This window comes from Saccostrea echinata, unplaced genomic scaffold (assembly GCF_033153115.1).
Source record: "Saccostrea echinata isolate AGI-Se365-2 ecotype Australia unplaced genomic scaffold, CSIRO_AGI_Sech_v1 ptg000054l, whole genome shotgun sequence".
Classification (NCBI taxonomy): Eukaryota; Metazoa; Mollusca; class Bivalvia; order Ostreida; family Ostreidae; genus Saccostrea; species Saccostrea echinata.
Window position 1 is genome coordinate 60,835,341 of NW_026889803.1, and position 24,426 is coordinate 60,859,766.

Below are 24,426 nucleotides of genomic sequence, written 5' to 3' on the forward strand. Positions count from 1 at the left end.
TTGGGGATGAAGGGTATCCCTGTGACAAAAAAAGGTTATCTTTGTTATTATTAACTTGACGCTTATTTTTCAATGCAATTTCATTTATTTTCTCCAAAATCATTTCAGAGTGTTTCCACCATTTACTGCTACATTGCGGGAATATGGAAGGCATTCTAACTGTGGTCAGGGCCTGTCCCAAGACACAGTAACATTATTCTAACATATATGTGTAAGATGTCATTTTTTTTCAAAATGGACATGATATTGATATATGTAGGAACTGGCCATCCCCAACAATTTTCCCAATACATACTTTACTGTATAAAATATCAATAACCATATATAAGAAGTAAATTTAAATTAAATCCTACCTATCAAGCTGTTCAAACAGCTGTCCAAATGTACCGGTGGCGCCGGTACATTATCTTCCCTCTCCAAGTTGAGTAAGCTGACACAATCGGACTGCAACTCCTCTCTGAGGGCTTACTCTTGGATTCTGGTGGATTAACTTAGACATAGACCATACTGATGTCAGTAATAAGGAAAATTGCCGATACCCTGATCAACACGTGACACTGTAATAATCCCAAGCTACACTTTCTCGTTTCACGGATTTTTTTTCCTCTTAATTTACACGAGCTCTATGTCCAATCTGTTCTTGTAAATTCCTTTCAATCATTTTTACTCAATTCACACGGGTATTTCCAATGAACACCACATGATGCATCAAAATAACTTTGCAGAGTAGAGCTTTTCATGGAGGCCGCCATTTTTTTTTTACTACCGCCACCTATATAAATTTCCTAAGGGAGATAACTCATACGAAGAATCTTCACAAATTCCAGATTTTTAACACCCTGTATCTTTTCAATCCTTTGTTTGCACAAAAATATTAGAGTAAATTTAATTTACACTTTCTATTTTCACTGCAATTATGTGTTAAGATTTTATACATCTTCTTGGGTTTAGAAGAAATTATTTTCTGAAATATGCACTATTTACACACTATCCATACAAAATTACCCCTGGAGTACCCTATCCCTAGCTATATGAAAAAAGAAGAATTATAACAAATCCATTCGTTATCATTCATTTTAGACCCAAATGAATATATTAAACTCAGTTTTAATGAATTTGCAGATTATCGATGTAGCGCCTTTTCTGTGCTACCTGCATGATTTTTACACGGAACCATACTTAATATAGTATAAGATTAAATGCGCATTCAAGTTATGGATTAGCATTTATTATATATGCAGGTTAAATGTAGCGTTTCATTTATGGATTAGCATTTAATATAGTATAAGGTTAAATGCAGCATTCCAGTTATGGATTAGCATTTATTATATATGTAGGTTAAATGTAGCATTCCAGTTATGGATTAGCATTTAATATAGTATAAGGTTAGTTGCAGCATTCGAGTTACGGATTAGCATTTATTATATATGCAGGTTAAATGTAGCGTTCCAGTTATGGATTAGCATTAAATATACTATATGGTTAAATGCAGCATTCCAGTTATGGATTAGCATTTATTATATATGTAGGTTAAATGTAGCGTTCAAGTTATGGATTAGCATTTAATATAGTGTAAGGTTAAATGCAGCATTCCAGTTATGGATTAGCATTTATTATATATGCAGGTTAAATGTAGCATTCCAATTATGGATTAGCATTAAATATACTATAAGATTAAATGCATCATTCCGTAATGGATTAGCATTTGATATACTTTAAGGTTAAATGCAGCATTTCAGCTATGGATTAGCATTTAATATATATATATATATATATATATATATATATATATATATATATATATATATATATATATATATATATATATATATATATATATATATATATATATATATATATATATATATGTGTGTGTGTGTGTGTGAGGGTGTGTGTGTGTGTGTGTGTTTTAAATGCAGCTTTCCAGTTATGGGTTAGCATTTAATATAGGTTAAATGCAGCATTCCAGTTATTGATCAGCATTTAATATAGGTTATATACAGCATTCCAGTTATGAATTAGCATTCGATATCGGTCAAATGCAGCATTCCCGTTATGAATTAACATTTAATATAGGTTAAATGCAGCATTCCAGTTATGAATTAACATTTAATACAGGTTAAATGCAGCATTCCAGTTATGAATTAACATTTAATATGGGCTAAATGCAACATCCCGATTATGAATTAGCATTTAATATAGGATAAATGCAGCGTTTCATTTACAGAGTAAATTTCAGTATCTTTAAAATTAAGTGCATCTTGTAGATGCTTACACTGATGGTACTCGGTTTGGCACAGAAAATAATATGAACCAAAAGGTGTAAATATATTCAATATTAATCTTCTAGATATGCAACCCCTTTGGAACATTGACAGTAGAAGTAACTATTGAAATGTGAAGATAACAAATTAGTAATCATGCTCAAAAGTCCAATTAAACAACACAAATTGTGAGCAGAGCAAACAGACCTCTGAAAACAGAGGTGGGATCAGGTGCTACGGAGGAGTGAGCATCCCCTGTCGACCGGTTACACCCACTGTGTGCCCCTTGTTATGATCGGATAAACGGAAATAGCTGTTGACAATTCAGTGTGAAAATAATTGCCCGACAATTTTTAAACAATTTGTATGAAAAATATCAGTCAACATTCGACCTAACTGTAGATTGTATTTGCAAACAAGGTCATTGCTTCGACCATGGAATTTGCAAAAATGTTGACTTTAAACGAGATTGTTGATATCATTATATCATCAACTTATGTTATTCCAAGGCAGGAAACCGGCGTATTCCCTGACACAGATCTTAAAAATAAAAGAACTGTTGAAAGCGGACATAGAATCCAACAAAAGACTTGTATCATCTGAAGACATACACACATTTTTCCTCATTGTTCACAAAATTAAATGTGATTTCTCTTCAAGGATTATTTTAGTAGTAGGTAATTCATACTGTTTATTCTTTGTCTTAAATATTTCACATTCCATTTATTTATGGCAACTGGGTAAAGGTTTGTTCTTGAGGAATATCATTGTTTTAAGATACACAAGAGGAGACCTCAAGTTCAGCATTAAAGGATATGTACCAAACTCTGATAGATACAATAGACCAGGAATTAACAAGGGGTTCAGGATAGGCACGCGATCAGCTTTTATCGACCACTATCATTATTCAAAATATCATACAAACAAGAACTTCTATGCATTCTGTACATTAGTGACGATTGGAAGCTTTCTGTTGTGTTATAAGACATTGCCAAGGGACATGCTTAAGATATGAATTACCAACAAAGTGTTTCTTAGGCACTAGTTTTTGGGAGAAAAAAAGATAAACGTGTGTTCCAAATTTATCGACTTAGGTTTTTTTGTGTCAACTGTAGTTCAGCGAACTTGTGACATGCCTTTCATTGATAAAGTTTCAAAATATTAGGGTTGCATCAGCTTTAGCATGTACAACCATGTACATTTAACAAGCAAACACAGACATATATTGATTTCTAATTAGAGCATTTTCTTTCCTCCGTACATAAAGACAAATTAATGTTTATTTTCTACAAGCCGGATATTACGAAATGATGATATATTATTTGTCTTTGATCACGAGATTGGTTCTTTAAGATTTTGTTTGAATATCGTTTTCAGTGCAGCAACATCTTAGAGAGTCATAAGAAGGTGATGGCTAATTTATTGTAAACCGTGTCGACCATTTCTTACTTCTGTTAGCATACAGAGGTAAAATAGCCTGATAATTGTCATTCTTCTAAAATTACTTTCTCCTATCAAAACTACACGTAGGGCCTTATTTTATTAAATAGTGTAATTATTCCATGTGGAATCCCATCTCCTCTTGCTGGTGAGAAGTTAGATGAAGGTATACTTTATGGTTATTAGCAAGATATATATTGAAGACTTTTCTCATTTATAGCAAATAAAGATTTATCTCTTTCCTTGTACAAGTACATGCACTTTACACGAAGCCGATTTTAAACGCAGTTTCTACTTAAGCGAGTAAACAAGGAAAGACCTCTCGATTTAAAGATTGATATTAAAGTAACCAAAAGAAGGTAGGCTAAAGGTAAAAAAATAGATAATCTGTTAATTCAAAGGATGATTAGAAACAGACCCTTAAAGAGAAACAAATACATAAATGCTTCAAGTGTCGTACACATTGGCGACAAGATTTATCATAAATGTATGTTACATAGTGTACGAAAGATATCGGAGGACTTATTCACAAAATAGCTTACTCAGTTCTCCAAAAAGGATCTAATTTATTATGTCACAAAAATCTTATATATTTCTATAACATTACAATATATTGTGAATAATCGTTCAGAAAAAGTCTTATCTTTATTACAGGTTTGTCAAAGGTTAATCTTAGTCGTAAAAATTATTGTACATGTAAATAGCGCTAAAAGAATGTTTTTCGAAAGCTGAAAAACGGAAAATAACCTGATAGGGACTGTTTATAAGTAGAAATGTAAAAAAAAAAAAAAAAAAAAAAATCAACAAAGATACAGTGTAACAGTGTGTTATCCGATTGTCAAATTACCCAGGAGAGTTTGCGAGGACTATATAAAGATAAGCGCCCATGGACAGCAACAATGCAGCTTCCAAATAGACACTTCCTGAATATGAATTACTGATAAAACCCTTTGATGGCGTATAATCATCATGAGCCTGCTTGGATCTGAGATTATATGGATTATTTCCGATACTGTGTAAGTAGATATTCCCTTTTTTCTTTACAACCCATAAATGATATGTACGCGTGTAGTACATCTGTCAACCCTAGGATTAGTGACATACTCAGTATGTCTTCTGGAAATTGTCAAATTGGTGTTATATATTTAAAAATGTTGTATTTCATTAGTAGTTTACAAATTTTAGACACTAGTGAAATATTTTTTGGTTTGGAGTCATGTATCATATGAGCCATTACATGGAGCCTTGTGTTATTTTATCCTTCAGAACGTGTAGGTCATTCATTCGATTTTTATATTAAACATCTTAAAATATTTTCTTAGTTGAAATATTAATTATGCATAAAATCCTTTGCATTTTATAAACACATGCAGACATATTGGTTCCTAGCTTGTTTTCCAGTTTACCTATTTATTTTTGTGGAAGTTTTATATCACGGGATAATCATCATATTTCCCTATCATCATCATTCTTCTTAAGATTTTTGTCCTGGTGTTTCTTTTCAATTTTTTTTTCAAAATCGATTCTTTTAAAAAGATTATGTTATATGTTTACTTTTGCTGTTGATTGCATCATCTCCTGTATACTGCATCTGCCAATCTTTTATTAAAGACGCATATAAATTGTCAGAAAAAGTGATGTATCTTCCTTTCTAGTACATCTCTAGCAGCTTTTTACCGAGTTACGCAGTCTACAAATGCTGCAAATGGTTTTGTCCCATTAATTGTGAAGAAGAGATTTCAGCATTCCATTTACATCTATTTAATTTTACAGATAATAGTGCATTTCTATTGCAGAAAATTAGCAATCAATGTCTTTTGGTTGTCTTGAGACTATTCTTCTCATACTTTAAGAATCCACAGAAAAAATGTCTTTGCCGTTATCTTGTTATTAATTTTGTCGACTTTCATGCAGTTAAAAAATAGATAAATGTACTGTCGCAATTATATCACATTACACTGCATAACATTAAAAACGTACCTCTATAATATACACCTTTTACAGGTTTAAAAAAATGTGTACAGCGATCACTGATTAATTACCTTTCTATACTCGTAAATATGAAATGAATGCAAATATAATTTTTACAATCTTTTTACTTACACATCAGAAACATATAGCCATCGTTTTTAAAATTTCTTTTTGCACAAAGAAAACGCCACCTGATGGCCAATATTAAAATAAATCATCATCAAAGAATAACCCTTGCTCTCGCGAAATTCTGGTAGAAAATAAAAACTGATCTCGAGAGACACACACCTTTGGTATCATATCTGTGATTTTGTGAACCGCCACACCCTTTCCTTCAGCATCTATAAAAACGCACGATATTTTATTGTAGTCTTTTATTAACTAATTATAGTCTCTAACATGGATAGAGAGGATGACCAGCATCCAATGTAAAAAGGTAATAAAATAATTATGTGATCAGAAATTCATTCATTAATTGATATGTTATATTAGAATGATGTAAAAATGAAATAAACAACTAGAAAGATGGACGGAACTTTCATATTATCAAGTTTGCCATAAAATGACACTGTCGGATACATGTATGAATGATATGAAAGTATACAAACGTACATGTATATCAAAATTTTACAAATAAAAAAAGTTAGATAATATAATATTAATAAATAAAACTTCGTGCACTTTACATATCGTTTTCTCTATATGGAGCCTGACAAAACGTTAAAATGGTTAAATGATTTTTTATATAAACAAAATGTTTCAAAGAGCATGGACTTATATAAAAAAAAAGTCCACAATAACCATCTATGATGTAATGTTAAGAGTATAGGATCCACTGTTGGAATACGTGTCAAATATTTGTTCTTCAAATATATACAAAACAATAAAAGCCAGTCCCATTATACCAGAAAAGAAGGTGGCCCAGTATGGTGCTTTGTTGGATACATAAATAACACCATATAAAAGTCCATTTATCATCCACACCCCAGATATAAGGTAGAAAAAATACTCTGGAATCTTCCAAAGTCCCTCTCGGCCCCAGACATTGAATTCGACAGAGCGGAGGTGGAGAAAAAACACTAAGAACACAGCAGTTAAAACGACCACAATCATGTTCAAAATCAGAAGCACGTGGGCGGGAGTTACACCGCGCAGCGTGGTGCGCAGCTTCTCTGCGATAACAAGAAGACCTTCTGCTAAATGTCCGTTGCTTTTATATGACACAAACGTGGTTTTGATGTAATCAATGACATCTGAGGTTACGAGACCGGTAGCTTTGTATCCAACCGCTACATGAACCTGTGTAAACAATGGTTTAACCATAACATTTTTATACTTGCAGTATGAATAAATACAAATTCAAAAACAGAAATTAAGAACGTTTATGTACCTTATTTAAATCCTGTGCATAAAAAATTACGACGTCATTTCCGCAGGAACCGAAACCCCACCCTGTCCTTAGATAGTCACCAAAGTTTTCAGCAATTGCCGTCTTCTGACCATCCGACAAAGAGCTGGCTGTGAGGTTTGTTCCTGGTTGGAGCTCTCCACAATTGTTAATACACCTAATACATACATTGTGTTTGTAAATATGATTAAGAATATCAGTTTCAACATGACATACAACTGAAATCATGTCATATAGTTTTGTTATTAAAAGAAGGATATTTCGGTGGTGTTTGGATGGTGTTAACGGGCACGGTTCCTTGTACTTGACCAAAAAACAAACCCCAAAGCTTACATATACATGTACTTATAATTTTACTGAGTTGTTTGAAAATCGGTACGTATATTTGAATATTAAAATAAAACATATGTACTTATTATACAATAAATCGAGTAAGGTTTACATTACTTACAGACTAGCAGACGACAGATCTGCGATGCGTGTTCGATTAATAAGGGCTATTGACACGGTAAAACTCTCTGAACTTCCATCAGCACTGGTACACAGAGTGGAAGTATTCGCTTGAATGTTTCGTAAGGCCAAATCAATGGCATCAACTGCAAATATTGAAGGGGAATAGAGTTTATTCAAAAGTATGTCATATGCTTTAGATAAGATACTTTGATAAAGTCATATTTTGAAATTATTGATGTACTTTTTAGGTTTTTTTTATATGAGTGCCAATTAAAAAAAGGCTGTTAGTAAGCTGGGGAGAAAAAGCTTCTTATAGATCTATACACTAACCAAGTTATAGATGGCGACAATAACGTTGCATTCTAGTCTAGTTTGAGGCATGTTATTTGGACATTTGACGTGTATGAATCATCCACAGGATTTTCTATGATATACTCACTTTGTGACGTAAGAAGTCCATCCGGGTCACAGAGAAAGTGTTCCCCTGAGGTGAAGGCCAGTCCACAGAGGGCGTAGTCAAAGCTGGGATTGGGAAAGCCGCAGTGAGACCAGACTTTCTGTTGAGTGGTGGGGTCTATTGTGTAGGTGTAACCTTGGTACTGCAGTGAGGTGTCAGTACAACCAGTGTAACCATAGCAACCCCCGACAGTCAACAGCAGGCTCACAGTCACCAACCAAATCATGGCGACAAAATGTGTCTGTGATGTAAAAGAAATGATTATATAACACTCTCTGTTCCTTTCCTTTGTATTTCAGATCTTCATTGTACTTTCATCACAGTCTAATAATATTCACTAAGAAATAAGCCGTATATATGGCATCAAGAACTTCTCGGTCGTTTTAGACAGTATTTATGCGGTTGCTGACATTGTTGACAATGTACGCTGTTTGAATTTTCACGTTCATATAATACTGTACTATTTGAATGAAAGTCGGCCATCTTGAATAAGATTGAATTTGAATTTATGAATTCATTGAAACTGAGTTTCAGAAAGAATTTTGTCAATAAAGATATATTTGATTTTGACATGTAATATTCTTCTCCCGTTTTTCACATTGTGATTCAATTTGTTAAACTATCCAACAGAACGTACATTTTTCTTCAAAATAAACAAAGTGTTATAACGGCTTTATTGACTTACCTCGATAAGGGAGAAATTTGTCTTGTGTGTAAGCGACTTGATCTAACCTTGGAATTTAAATATCGATCACAAGTTTACTCTTTGTGAAGAATCTGTGTATTCATTTTCACACAACATTTAAATACCCCCAGTACACGTATTTATTTACTGTGTAATACAGATCATTTGTACTGAGAGAAATTTTTAAATATATTACAAATTTAAAAATATAATTAAAAAAACAAAACAAAACAAGTGAAGCTTTTCATGCTATCAGCTGGATATAGTTCGACGGCATATACATACTAGTCAAGTCCAAGTTTGATTTCTTCTAGATCTGACATCATTATTATTTTCATTTCCTTTTGGCATTTAGCTTTATTTATTTTTATTTATTCTGGATGAAATTTATATTGACTTCAAGCTATATTACATTTAAAATGACGGACGTATGTTCTTAATTTTAAACAACAAAGATCCTGTCAACGCAGATTTTCTATCCGGAATTTGTATTGCGTTCCCATCCGATTTACTATTTCACAGTCCAATCTTCATATCCGACATGACAAACACGTGAAATTGATAGTAACTGAAAGGTAAAGTTATTTCCATACAGTAAAGCTTCAGATGAGCCAATCTATTAATATTTGTTTTGTATGATTTGGACACCAGGTTTAAGGTGGGGGTTAATATCAACATATTCGATATCGGCAGTTCAATACCAAAGGTCTGCGGGGTCCTACTAAAATGAGAACTCTAGAGAACTCTAAAGAATCCTAGAGAACTGGTTAATTCAAGTAAATGTTTTGCACAATTGAGCTGATAATCGCTTTATATACCATATTCTTTTAACAAAATTAATAACAATGTTATCATATGACTGTTTCCCCGTGAAAATAGTAGAAAAGCGTAAACAAAATTAGACGGTAAAATATTTTTGATATCCCGATCCCGATCGAATTTCAATAATATAACATAAATAGATTTATCACATTATTTTTCAATTCTTTTTTATATTAATTTTTATTTAATGTTATTTTGTAAGTTATGAAGATCTCTTAGTCATTCAAATGAGTGCAAAACATATAAATAAAATAAATTTTAGTTACTTTTATCACAAAAAGTATGATATAAAGTCTTCATAAAACATGTCATCTTCGCTAGCCAAGGGCTTCTGATACGCTACTCTCCTCATAAGCCCTTGGCATACGGTGTTAAAAAAAGTTGGGATTTTTTTCTCAAGTTGTGATTGGAGTTGATCGACATCGTTCGACCAATCAGCAATTGCTTTTTGTAAATGACGATATTTGCGTTCGGGATATATCTTGACTCTTTAATATCGGTAATGTAAAACGAAAGTAAACAATGATCCGTAAGATAACATGCCATTCTATGAATAGCAATATGGTGTCATTCAATTTCTAAAGCAACGAGCAAAATATGTGATTAAGAATCTATACTGAAGATGTAGATTTGCATTTTTACATGTTTAAATAACAAATTAACATAACGCAATACCTTCTTGTTAATTATTCTTTAAAAACAAATTTTTTTTTAATACGCTTTTTATTTCTGTCGATGACGCAATCTGTGCCGTACCTGGTAAGAATCATGATCACGTGACAAAAACAATCACGTCTTTTGTCAGCACCGTATGCCAAGGGTTTATGAGGAGAGTAGCGTATCAGAAACCCTTGGCTAGCGAAGATGAAAACATGTGAAAAATATAATTTTAAAATTATATCTTGCTTTTGTATGATATTCTGAATATTAAAAACCATGAATATATCAGTTAAACACAACAAATAATTAGGCATAAAAACATATAATATGCTGCAAATTCTCAGGAACATTATATTAAATTTTAAGGGTATGTTTTCTCATATGATTATTTATGCAGTAAACCCACAACCTTCCCTTACTGCTGGTGTGGTTCTTGGTCATCGCACATGTTCAATCAACAGAAAACCAGATAAAATTTCAATTTGGAAGCTCATCTCACCAAATCAACCTGAAAGGAATGGAAGCCCCTACGGTTACAGAAAGATCCAAGTCACATTTTCATGTTGCTAATTTGCATGTTGCACTGTTTAAACACTGAGATTGCCAAATATAATCCAGCTACTTCGAACTGTAGATTCTGAGATTCCCAGTTTGAACTAGTTAGATTTTTGTAAGTGTTCAAGTTGCTTAAATAACCAGTGAAGTCGGCTATGACTCTCAAGTGCACATGTGAAAATAGAAGATTATGCGAATACAAGATAAAATGGAATATTATCCATACCTTTCCAACTGGTCATTCATAAATGTCTCAATTGGCTATTAGAAGTAGAGAGACAAACCATATTCTTGGCCTGAAAATTCAAATTGAAAATTTTTTACATATTTGGTGAATTATTTGTGAAAATTTCGAGGGGATGCTGTCTACTTTTTCTCTGTGTGATGAATATTACTGTATTCAGAATTTCAATATATAATTTGCATTATCTGTTATGGATTTAGCAGACTTATTTCTTCTTTAATAATTACTGCCCACCAAAAACAGTTCTGTGTGTTAATATTTTTTTTTATTTTCTCACAAAGTATCAAGGGTACCATTGAAATATACAGTGTATTAAACTTTTTTTTTCTCTAAAAATTTCTGTATCAACCAAAAATTTCTTGTAAAGAAAAAAATATCCATCTTGAAACACATCTACTTCAGACATAGATGTTTTTTGACATGAATATTATCATTTTCTGTTCAGAAAACTAATGTATTCAGAAGCAAGTTTTAGAATGTTTACTACCTGTGAAATAAGCATTATTTGCACATGTTATTCTAAATCTTGTTAGTAAGAGATCTATTTTGTGTATTTTCCAGGTTGATATGCACATTAACTGGAAACATCCATTGTTATTGACCCTTTTAATTGGAGTACCAGCCTCACACCTCAGCATTTCAGGGTACAGGTATTTCACCAATAAAAGTGAAACGGAGACCGAGGAAAAAAATAGAAAGTTAGAACAGATATACCAGGAAAAAATAAAGGAACAGAAAGAGAGAGATAAATAACTAATCAAAGAGCTAGAAAGCAGTGCAATTACCCAGACAAAAGTAAGTACAACTTAATAAAAAACATTTTTTGGGGGGTGAATTGTGAGGCAAAATTGGTCTGACTTGATGAAATCTATCCTTCTGCATGAACAATTTTGTTAAGCTGTTAAACTTACAACATATATATAGTAAAATCTGTTGTTGATGACCAACTATTCAAATGACTGTCATATTTAATGTAAGTTCACACATTGAGGATGGCCTATTCTGATTACATTCTCAGGTAAGACTGATGGAGTTGTCTCACCTTTGACTATAAAGTGAAACCTGGTGTCTTGGTACACTAACCTCCATTATGAGAGACATTTCATAGCTGTCATATGCAATTTTCATGAAAAGACATATCAGGAAGCAGTATATGTATAATAGGTAGTTTGTTGACATTGACCATTACCAGTTTGAAGGGGGGGGGGGGGGGCAGCCCCCCTTTTTGGACCAAAAAATTTGTAAGGATGAATGAATCAACTTTATCTTATTAGATAAAATTTATGTAAAGTATACTTAATATAACTCACGTGTTCTTAAAAATGACCTAAAACCCGAGACCTTTTAGGGGGTCCCTACCATGGTTTTGCCTTAAGGTGGCCCACAGACCCCTGGCCTAATCCCCCTCCCTTCAAGGAATCCTGGATCCACCATTGTGTACCATTATTTTTGGTATATGATAAGCATTGGTATAGTTCTGTTTTGTTAATGTACTGTAAGGTAATCAAGGACTGACCACAGTCATTGAGTCTTATTTTATGAAATTGAATATATAGTGCAGTCCATTTATAATGTCTTTAGGGATTTCTTGGTTTAGAAACTTAAGGAGTTAGACAAAATTTACATTCTGAACAACGTTGTTATAGATTTTCCTTTCTGTGTGTTTCAGAAATGCCCAAAGCTCCCAAGACTAAGTTTGGAAAGGACAAAGCTGAAAAAGTGGTTCATCCTAACAGTAGAAAAGCTGCATTTTTGTCCCGGCAAGCCAACCGTGACGAAAGGTTACGGACTTCTAAGCAGGCATCATCCATTAAATTGGAGGTTCTGGCAGAAAAATTACTTTGGTTCAAAGAAAGGCTAGACCCAGAAAAAAAGGTGTTTACAAGATCAGATATGCAACCTCTTGTTAATGAATACCTTCAGCGTTTTGATGCTGAATTGGAGCAGATAGATATTATGAGGAATGTAGGAAAAAGACAGGGGAATCCCCACAGTGCCCGAGAGAATGCCATAAAGGTGACCACTGAACGAGAGAGGAGGCAAATTGACGAGGGCTCTTTTGAAGTTCCACACATATTTAATGCCAAAAATTTAGCTCTCTTCAGGGCTTGGAATGGAGAAATTAAATATGTCAAAAATATCAAATTGAGTAAAATATGTTCCAAGGACTTAGAGAGAGAAAATACTGAGAACAATACACAGAAGAATGAAGAAATGGAAGAGGAGAATGATACTACAGAGGAAATCTCATAAAGGGAGAATGTGGGACTTCAAAATAATTTTAAAAATCTTATTTTGTTAATGTTTTGTAACTGTGTTGCAATGTTGCCAGTTTTTACAATATATGAGTACCTTATTAAACAAAACAAAAAAAAAAACTCCACAGTTTCTTTTGCTTCACTCAGTAAAATATGTTTCTTCTAGTTTCCAACTCCATCTCTTTAAGATGCACTAAATCATTGGCAGTGACTTTTTACGTCAGCTGTAACCCATATACTAATTTTTAAGTAACCTGAGTCACCCTTGGAAGTGGCCCACTGTAAGTCAGAAGATATTTGGATTTCTCCGTCTACCTAATCGTAACATAGGGCTCACCGCGCGTGTGATCGGTCGACAGGGGATGCTTAGTCCTTGTAAGCACCTGATCCCACCTCTGGAGTTTTCAGGGATCCGTGTTTCATGCCCTGGTCACAGATCTGTATTATTTGTAAGTTTTTTGAGATCGAACACTGTTCGCTATCTTCACCTATTTCATTGTGTCGTGAAACACTTGGCATTCGAACATACAAGTTATGCGGGTACCTCTTTATGCCATTAAAGCGAGACGCCTTTCCTTTAGCTAAATGTATTTAAGTCAAAATACTGATCAATATCTGTCCACATTATGGATACTTAAAACTTTGAATTCCATGAGATCACGAAGACCGCTGAAGATAAATCATCCCAACCGAAAAAAAACCCCATTGAAGTCCGACTTAAAGAAATATTTACTACATATTTTGATTCATTTAGTGGCATATACGCTTCAAAGCCGTCGGAACTGGGGATGCATTGGGTGCGATCGTACCCCTGTAAAAACACTTAAAAATAATGCTTTATTTTGTTTATTTGATTATGTGAAGATGCACTAGAATTCACCAAAATGGTATCCATTAAAAAAAAATCTTTCTCTACAGAAGGGTTACTCGCACCCCTTTTCAGAAACCCGTTGTCTGATAAAAAATGATTCAGGAATTACTGGCACGAGTATGAGTGGTCTCTCTTTGATCAAACAGAGAAACGAGCTTACATTGAAGGGTCAAGCAAATGCTCTATCAAGCCCCTATGAACACTTCCCACAATATTAATTGTTATGAAGGATCGAGAAACTTAGACGCACTGTGGTACAGCATATTCTAGAATTGGTGGTAATCAAAATTAATATAGATTCTTAAATTTAACAAGATTTTAAAATCACATTTTTTTTTCCAAAAGTCAGTCACATCAAAACATATGGCTTTTCTACACTTTATTCAACCATTCTTCACGATGTAGTAAAGATTAGGCTTTTTGATATATATCATAGCCAACTGCTTCTTTAATAAAATTGGAACCCGGAATATTTCAGATCTTGTGATTGGTCATCTACAAATTTACTTTATTGAAAAATCATTTTGAATCGACACTCAAGTAACACAGTACTCTGACTCACTGGTTAATATTAAAAGGGTGCTGGAGTTCCTCACTTACAACATTCATGTAGTCTTTGGAGATCTTCTTACAATCTGTTAAAATATTGATGGGCGCTAATTGTGCTCCAGCTTTTCCATCGAAAGCTTTCCTTATTTATGTAGTGATATTCGACTTTACCTGCATATGATGTTTATGTCTTCAAACTAATTCGATACGCAAGAGCATTCTCTGAGTACGATGATCAATCAATTTTTAAACCAAGGCAGGCTAATGACAAATGTTAGCATTTCGAAAATTTTATGGACTTAAATTTCCTTGTTTGCAAACACAACTTATCACTGTTTTTAAGTTATATAATCATAAATAACATCTAAATTTCTCATGTGAACCAAATACTGACTCATATGAACCGTATATTGACTTATGTGAACAATATACTGATTCATGTGAACCATACACTGACTCACTCATGTGAACCGTGTTTTGACTCATGTGAACCATGTTTTGACTCATGTGAACCATGTACTGACTCATGTGAACCAAGTACTAACTTATGTGAATCATATTCTTACTCATGTGAACCATATACTGACTCATATGAGCCATAACCTGACTCATATTAGTCATATACTGACTCATATGAGCCATACACAGACTCATATGAGTCATGTTCTGAGTCATATGAGCCGTGTACTGACTCATGTAAACCATGTTCTGACTCATGTGAGTTATGCACTGAGTTTGGGTTGTAATACCTTTGATTACTCATCCATTTCATTAATGTTTTATTATCCGTATGCTCACTCATGTAATTTTACATGCTTATGATTATCCAAAAGAAATCTAATTTATGATTTAAATGCACACAATTTCAGCATATCTTTCAAAATTTTACAGAAATGGCTTTTGAATCAGAGGGTAGACCTTTACACGCTGGGGACCAAATCTCTACTTTGTTGCAACTACATGTATGCACAGTTCTCGTTAAAAGGTTGAATAACCTATACTTGTACTATCTTAATTCATATGCATTTCAGGACAGGCACTTTATAATATCACGACAGAAAAAAACTGATAAGATTTGGTATATAATAATAGAGCATCATCAACATCGAAACAAGCTGAATTTCCTAGTTAAAATTAGTAACGTAAATAATGTAGGTCACACGATTTTGAATTACTGCTGGATTTGTACCAGTATCCACATGTGATATTTATCAATAGCTTAAACACAATCTATTACTGATATAAACATCTGAGGTGTCGTATTTGTCAACAATTATATTCTAATTATGAAATAAAACTCACAACACTTTTATACAGGATGAGCTCGCATGCGCGAGTGCAACAGACTTTAATGAAGATTCAAGTGTAGACATGCAGTATACAAAGCAATGTTTAGCTCGACTTCTTATTCAAATGTCCATATTATTCTACAAAAGAAAAAGATCCTAAAAAGCAACATCAAATGAAGAAAAACATGTACGAAATAACGATACTGGGCGGGGCGGGGGAGAATAGTCTGTTGCAATATAGCAGCACGGATTCAACCTATCTCACACGTAAACAAAATGAAGTCCACTGACAGAATTTATTTTCTGGATGACTATTTTGTGATAAAAATAGAATCACTCTGATTTAGGTATATAGTCTATAAATAGTTTGGTCATGGACATATATATCATATAGGCCAAGGGAAATTCCCTTATAGATAAGTATAAAACTATTTAAAGGGATACACTACAAACACTATTTCAAACTGTGCAGCGTTTAAACCATATTCGAAACTAATTTAAATGTCTTCCATTTGTTATACGTGTTTTCAGCTATGGCCAAATGCATTCGCCCTGTTTCAGCAGACAAATCTGCTTTTGACAGATTTCATAAACCCGGTACAATCAAAATCTATCATTTCGGAAGACAAATATCTATTTGTTAGTAAACTAATATTTTTTTCAAACAATTTCTCTATTTAACTTGCTCTGAATTCAACATATTGCAAGAAAATGTATTTCATTTTTCTTCATCTGCAGGTCCATATGAAACTGAGGAACATAACATGTATCCCCAACCATGCACAACACACGGAACAATGTCAGCGAAGTGAAACGTGGATCCCCAACCATACATAGCACGGATAACGATGATGGAAAACTGAAACATGGAAACCCCAACCACACTTAGAACACGGAACAATTCCGGAAAAGTGAATTTAAATTTCTTAAGACTGATAAAAACATTAAGGGACATTGAAAAAAATTCGGGAAAATTCAAGATCTGCATCCAATTAAAATCAAGCTACAACGATTGATATGGATAAAATGGCAAAGATGGAAGAAAACGAAATGTGACCAAACTCAGCAAGGAAATGTGGAGCTTCAGCGTATTTCAATGGACATATATTTTTCAAACAAGACCTTGTTTTTATACAATTCATGATGGTCCTGTTTGTAGGCAACAGTGTGTTTAAGAAAGGTTTTGTAAAAGATTTACTTTAAACGAAATGCCATAAAAGGAGATGTCGATTTTAATATAAAGGATGACTGCACTTAAGGACATGAGAAAATTGTGACAAAACAAACTTTCAAAACAAGCATTTTTCTTTTAATTGCACGAATGGTCAACATCTAATCTACAACTTTATATAATTACATTAAATAAAAGCACGTATTTACGAAGTACGATGCTGTTTTCTAAGGCGGGGGTCATCACAATTCCTTGAATCTCCGTACGATAATGAGGACGCCCACTTTTTCACTGACTTTATACATAGTCAGCGCATGTTTGTCTATTGTTCTCCGTTTAACAATAGTTGTATATTTGCATTAACAATGTTGTGTCAAAAGGAGATTAATAGACAAACATGCGCTCATGGTTTATACGAGAAAAAACTGCTTCTTCTTACATTCGCTCTCTCTGTTGTAACCAAGGGCTGTGACATGTTGAATATTATAATTCACCACGTGATTTCTTACCTCAGGTAACTCTGTGAATACTAAATTCCGTCACATGACTTGTAAAGTAGCATGTTTTGTGCTAACTAGGACAAAGTGCTCGAACACGTTAAATTGTTAGGCATCGATTTAAAAGATTCTTTACTTATATGGACGTCGCTCATATTGTTAATTTCGTTTTTGAAACCTCTGAAAATAGTGTACTTGTGCCATACAGAATAAAGAGGGAATGGGAAAGAGTGATCTCGTATTTTTTAATACATGTCATTGTTATTTATCTAGTCTAACTTTAGACCCATTCTTACAATATTAGCTCCACCTCTCATGCATACCTAATGTTTAATCAAGGGCAGGTAAGTGTAAATTCTCTATATTTGGAAAGAGTAAGGACAGAAAACATAGAATCATTTTATTGTATCACAGTCTAAGATCTTTTTAATATTTAAATTCGGCTCGAAATTGACAGAATTCTTTCATAAATATATAAAAATGAAATAAGATTATGATATAAAAGCAACAGAAGCGACCGAAAAAGACCCAAAACCCGGCGTTAAGTGCAGTCATCCTTTAGTATCATATACTGTTTTTGCATACTCGTTAAACATGTACGTGTACATATCTAACAGAAAGAGAAAATAAAGTTTAAAAATATGGAAGCTGTTTGAAAAATATAAATATTTTGTGTATATTGATGCATATTGATAAAGAGAGAGCAAATCAAGAGGTATTGTTATCAAGAAATGAATCTTCTGACGTCAAATTAATATTTCATTGCATTTTTTTTTCCATGCAATTATATAAAACATGACCAACATCCTGCTACCTATTAATGAATAAAGATTTTAAACCAATACACCTAAACACCGGTTTAGCTTTTATACGAGAATACATATGCATGTAGTCCCATAAACAAGGTACTTTTCCAGAGATGAGCAGAACAATTAACTTATCTTTCTTATCATAACAATTTGACAGCTGCTACATATTTTAGTTATTTTTTTGGACTATTATTTGTTCAAACACCTCATTTCTAAATGGGTGACTGATTGATATTGAATGCTTCGTGTATGAAAAATGGGGATAACGAACAAAATTCCACGGAAACAATACAAATCGGGAGCAGAGCAAACACGGACCTCTAAGAACATCAGAGGTGGGATCAGGTGCCATGGAGGAGTAATTATCCCCTATCGACCAGTCACACCCGCCGTGTGCCTAATGTCATGATCGGACAAACGGAAATCAGTGTTTAAATAATGGCCTAAAAATTAATATGATAAACGACTTAATGATAGATTTTATTTGCTGACAAGGTCATTGTATCGGCCATAGAACTTGCGAAATGATGACTTAAAATGTTTGTTTGATTATTTCTTTAAGGCAAAGGCTCATCAGATTTTATACACAATATAAAGCATACAAAATAAAGCATTTTCCAACTGCTTGAGATACAAAACAAGGATATAGATATCAAATAATAATTACAAATTGGATTTTCGAAGTACAGCGCCGTTGAAGGGCCAGATTGAAAAAATATATATATTTATTTGTTACGGCGCTGTTGGAGGGCCAGATAAAAAAATATTTATTTGTTCGGACAAATTAGATATTCGTTCGGACGAATTAGATATTTGTTCGGACAAATTAAATATTCGTTCGAACAAATTAGATATGTGTTCGGACAAACTAGTAGTTTCATTTGAGAACAGATGTCTGTATTTGTGGAAGGTCCTATAGTTTCATCATTATTTTTATGACAAAATTCGGAAGCAATCGTCCCTTTACTTCCCGATATTACACTTTATTTAATTAATACACAATAAAGGAACTTTTCACCGCCTGATATTATTGTTTTTTTTCTTATTTACAAATCTAATTTATGAGGAAGTAGTCTTAAACTTTGAACGTCAGTCAAAAATAAGGAAGAAAGTACAAATGTACTAGAAAATTGCAAAATGTAGCCCAAAATAAATTTTGAGTATAGATATCAAGGTAAATCCTAAATTCAACAAATTTAAGATCAGGCAATTGTACATACCGTGTTATACTGTGAAGCACATTTATCTATCTCAAATATCAACGGTTTGTTTGCGACTAAAATAGAAACTACCCAAGGTCAAGTGTGCCATGTATTGGATATATGCCGAATACAGTCTGTATGAAAAAAATATCATACAGTCTGAGACCCCTTAGGGCCGAAAACTGTCTGATTTTTTTTTTCATACAGAATTGTACGAGGCATATATCGTACTTAAAACATTGCTTTTTGATTTACCTGAGACAGTCCGATATTATTAATAAGAGAGTGGTGTCAAAATTTTTCTTCCTTAAAATATAGACGGAGCTTAGAACAATGCTTCAGATTATGATTTAGACAATCTAGTGAATGATGTTTTTGGAATGGAAAAGGAAATTGCAGACGTGAACTTTCATTTGAATTGAACAACCAAAGAAAATAAAGTAGATGTTGAGGGTATATTAGGCCATTCGAAGTTTTTTCTATATCAATTTGATTATCAATTTGAAATTGAATGTGTGTCAAAGCATCTCCACCCATTAAAAAATATATTATTCAAAATATTTGTCGAGCTTTGACAAAATATTATACCAAATTTTGATATATATTATCATAAAGAATATCATAAGTATTTCAAATACTAAAGGTGTATATATCAAGCAAAAAATTCCATAGTAATCATGGTAATAAAACTTTCTATTGTTTATACCATGTATGGTAAATATCAAAGGATCAAAAGTTAATTTGAAGGTCACCACGAGTGCCAAACAAGGTGTACAGGGTATACACAGGGACTAGTAAGTAAATGTCAATCAATTTCTAGCACCCAGTGATGTACCTTAATGCACTTGATTGACAAGGGAATTTGTGACCTTTGGTCAGCACTTAATGACTGATTGATTGTATATTACTTTACGCCGAATTTGAAGTATTTCGGCCATATTTTGGCTGCAAAAATTATCTTATGACCTTTTTTTTTTTTTTAAAAAAAAAAAAAAAATTTCGTTTCTCTGAGGGCCCTCAGTGAGCCTTCTCTTTAAGAAAAAAAAACAGAGAAACGATCATTTGCGTACCATGGGGTTTGAAACATTTCTTAAAGTCAATTAACTTTATTCATAATTACAAGTTTAGGGACCCGTTTCTGCATGATCTGGTCCATGACATTTTCTTCCTTTCTGTTACAGTATACTTGGTTTAATTGGAAGTTTAATATTTTTATTTTCCAGTTCTGTATATGATCAATATTATGTTTCATATTCATCATTGTATATACATGTATGAAATTCAACTAATTTGCTGTTTGCTAATAATCACACTTTTATTTCTTATGTTCAGTAACAGTCCAATTTTGAAGGATATCAGTACTGACACAGTCTGATATTACACCTAATATCAGACTGCTCACTAATATCGGACTGCTACAGGTAAATTTTTAGACTTAAAGAACAAACGAACGACATCACAGCAATGCTTTAACATTTGAAGCTCGCACACACACACACACACACACACACACACACACACACAGAGAACTGAATCATAAACATTCTATGTAATAATTAATGAATACTTCATATAATTTATGTTATAAAATGAAATAAAACAAACTTTTTTTATTCATTGTAAATTGAAAAATGATGATATACTATATGTATCTTAATAAAGGTTAAGATTCATACGATTGTGTACACTATATATATATATATATATATATATATATATATATATATATATATATATATATATATATATATATATAGATGTGTGTTCTAAAGATATCTGTAATAGATGACGTTATCATATTGATTAAAGTGACAGGTTGTTTTAAAGTCAGGTGATTTTTTTGTACTTGAAATAGTGCCAAGTTCTGAGGTTAGATAAGATGTCAAATGGTTTGTCCACCACAAACAATGCGGAACTCATTGACAGATTTGGTATTTTGATGACACAAGTAAAATTCTTATTTCAAAGTAAATCTTTGAACTTGTTATACTTTATGAATTTTTAAACTTGTAATGTTTAAAAATATGTTGCCTAGTATCTGAAACGCATTTCTTTCTCTGTGAGAGTATAATTGAAAACAGTTTTAAAAATATATACAAGTCAAAATGTACGTTGTGTAAATCCCTATATTAGGACATGACACTTAAATAGAATGCAAATATAGTGCAAAACACACACACACACCCAGGGTGAGGGTGTGAGGGTGTGTGTGTGTGAGAGAGAGGGGGGGGGGGGTTAAGGGTGTGTGTGTTTATGTATGTATTTTATTATTGCCCCTTCTTATCACACTTTCCGACCAAATTAAAAGAGAAATATAGGTATCAGGGAACGAATGATTAGTTAACGTAAAGGATCCTAAGTACAGTAAAAATAACAGTTTTTAAGCTCGTTACTTTTAAGTCCTTAGCATGGCCGTACGAACCGGGGGGGGGGGGGGGGCACGGGGAGCCCGCAATAATTTGGATGATATATAGTATACTGTAGTATGCTATAGAAAATTTAGTTACTTTATTCTTGTGCTTCCCTTAATAATAACGTCTGCATGATGACCTTTTTTTTTCTTGCTTTTTAAGTAAGTTTTCCTTGATAGTGTCCCCAAACTGAAAATATTTGGTTGTGCCACCCCTCCACTGGAATCCTAGTTCTCTGTTTATCAATATGTAAATCACTAATCGGCATTGGTTCTGATGATGGTCAGATAGGACTACACCTATGAAATAATCTAAGATAAAAAGGTTTGTTTAATACACACCGAGAATGAGTCAAATCCTTTGTTTGTATTTGTGGCTCATATCTCTATTTCAGTACCATGAGTTCTCCGTTCAACATTAAATAAAGTATTAATTAACACATCATTTTAAATGTATTCAGATAATTAAGTAAATGTAGATCAACGATTCGATGTTGTTTTATTTTCTTATTTTTGGCAAATGGAAACTATTTCCCAACACCCTACATTTATAAAAGGACACAAACTACACGTACATAACGATAATCAGATTGATGAGACTTTTTTTTAATTAAAACAATTAAGTGACTCATCAGACGGTTGATTATCATTGCGGCGCACTTGTCTTTATGTAAGTATATAGCCTATCGAGCATATAATTAGGATTAAATCAAAACCAAATCAAATCAAACAAGAGGTACTCTGAGAACTGAGCTCACGAAATTACACCCCCCCCCCCACTCCCACATAAATATAATGGCAACGTGCATTTCCTGACAGTATGTAAATGAGATTCTGTGAAAATCCCATTGAATTTTATACCCCCTTTGTTTGGTATAAGGGCAAAGTCTATCTTTTATTAGGGGAAACCCCAAATATCTGTCCGATCCAAACGTAAAATAGGAGGTGCACAATGGCACTATGTAATAAAGATTCTGTAAAAGTCTCAATGAATTTTATTCAGTGACATAGGAGGAGTTGCGGATAAGAGATGGGTACCGCCAATGTTAAATAAAGAATGGCAAAGTCCATGTTTTGCAATGGGAACCACGAATCTGTCTGATCAAATAGGAGGTGTACAATGGCACTATGTAATAAAAATTCTGTGAAAGTCTCTTTAAATTTTATTCAGTGGTATACGAGGAGTCTCGGATTAGAAATGGGCACCGTCAAATGTAAAGGATCGAGGGGCATCTAGACAGACCTACGGACAGCTAGACAGACAAACGGACAATTCCATTATTATCCCCCTCGCTTTTCAAGCTCACAACAAGCATATTTAGGGCTGAATCGAAAGCAAATCAATTCAACACCACAGCAATTTTTGGATCATAGTATAGAAATTAGAAGTATATATTTATAGTGATTCTACTGTTTCTTCTTCTTCTTCTTCTTCTTCTTATTAAGGTCTTTCGTCTTCACGGAAGACCTTATAGCGATTCTACTGTTTCTTCTTCTTCTTCTTCTTATTATTATTTTTCCGCCCATCTAATTTTGTGCACGCGATTTCTCAAAGACTACTTGATGAAATTTAATGAAATTTGCAGGAACAATGTGTTTTAATCTGAAGTTATTTTATTCGAGAGATTTTTTGGAAAATCACTTCCGGTGCCAAGTTACCGACCATTTTCTGAATTTAAAAAGACATTTTGTCCGCAACTAATTTTAAGAACGGTAAAAGATATCAATGTGAAACTTTCAGGGATTATAGATCGTGATAAGTCCTAGCCGGGACATGACCTTTCGTTCGTCGTCGGAACTTCCGGTCGTTACCGGATGCGAATTTAAAAAGTTGAATTTTCTAACTTTTTTGTTTTTCAATATTTTTCTTTGATATTGGTAGGGTTAATAGAGGCATTTCCAAAAAGGCTTAATATATAATTTGTTTAAAAATTGATAAATCCAAACTCTAGATATTCGCATTTTAAAATTTGAAGCGGGTCCAAAATGGCGGCTGTCTCCGTAAACTCCGACGAGCAGGTCGGTACTCAGAGCTCTTCGGGTGGCTGCTACCTCGTACACTAACCTCCAACGGCAACGGTGTTCTTTTATTTCGGGTTTAATCCCGATTATGTCTGAATTTTCTTTCTCATTTTTTACCTTTAATTTACGTTTTCATCTTTATAAATGATGTTTTTTTTCTGTGTGAATCCTGCGCTATTTGCATTTGTTTTTAATAAATCCTTAAAAATCCTTGCATTTTTGAAGGACCCATGTTATATTTTACGGACATTGGCAAGTCAAAGTTTTCCTGAAAAAAAAAAGGTTAAATACATGGGATTTTTCACTTATGAAATAGTGATTGAGAGTGATCTCCCGTGTAGAATTCTTTAAGCGGTGAAAACCAATAAAGCATATGTTTACAGAGGTAA

At 33.2% G+C, this 24,426-nt stretch overlaps 2 protein-coding genes across 2 annotated transcripts; one reads left to right on the top strand and one right to left on the bottom strand.

Annotated features, from left to right (window-relative positions):
* Window positions 1–6,052: 6,052 nt before the first annotated feature.
* LOC133205915 (uncharacterized) lies at window positions 6,053–8,750 on the bottom strand. Its single transcript, XM_061341808.1, has 5 exons — window positions 8,679–8,750; window positions 7,976–8,234; window positions 7,535–7,679; window positions 7,066–7,240; window positions 6,053–6,974 (listed from the first exon to the last, which is right to left on the bottom strand). The coding sequence occupies exons 2-5, from the start codon at window positions 8,217–8,219 to the stop codon at window positions 6,480–6,482; spliced, it is 1,059 nt and encodes a 352-aa protein (XP_061197792.1). The 5' UTR covers window positions 8,220–8,234; window positions 8,679–8,750; the 3' UTR covers window positions 6,053–6,479.
* Window positions 8,751–9,229: 479 nt separating this feature from the next.
* Window positions 9,230–13,300, top strand: LOC133171526 (translation machinery-associated protein 16-like). The gene is made up of 3 exons (XM_061306289.1): window positions 9,230–9,253; window positions 11,521–11,754; window positions 12,629–13,300. The coding sequence occupies exon 3, from the start codon at window positions 12,631–12,633 to the stop codon at window positions 13,210–13,212; it is 582 nt and encodes a 193-aa protein (XP_061162273.1). The 5' UTR covers window positions 9,230–9,253; window positions 11,521–11,754; window positions 12,629–12,630; the 3' UTR covers window positions 13,213–13,300.
* Window positions 13,301–24,426: the final 11,126 nt, after the last annotated feature.

What these genes read in the sequence shown, in the direction of transcription:
- LOC133205915 (XM_061341808.1), bottom strand. Translation starts at nt 8,219, where the DNA reads ATGATTTGGTTGGTGACTGTGAGCCTGCTGTTGACTGTCGGGGGTTGC. An exon ending in TGGACTTCTTACGTCACAAA is followed by an intron (nt 7,680 to 7,975) that starts GTGAGTATATCA and finishes CAATATTTGCAG; the next exon opens with TTGATGCCATTGATTTGGCC. An exon ending in ATGCACAGGATTTAAATAAG is followed by an intron (nt 6,975 to 7,065) that starts GTACATAAACGT and finishes TTGTTTACACAG; the next exon opens with GTTCATGTAGCGGTTGGATA.
- LOC133171526 (XM_061306289.1), top strand. Translation starts at nt 12,631, where the DNA reads ATGCCCAAAGCTCCCAAGACTAAGTTTGGAAAGGACAAAGCTGAAAAA.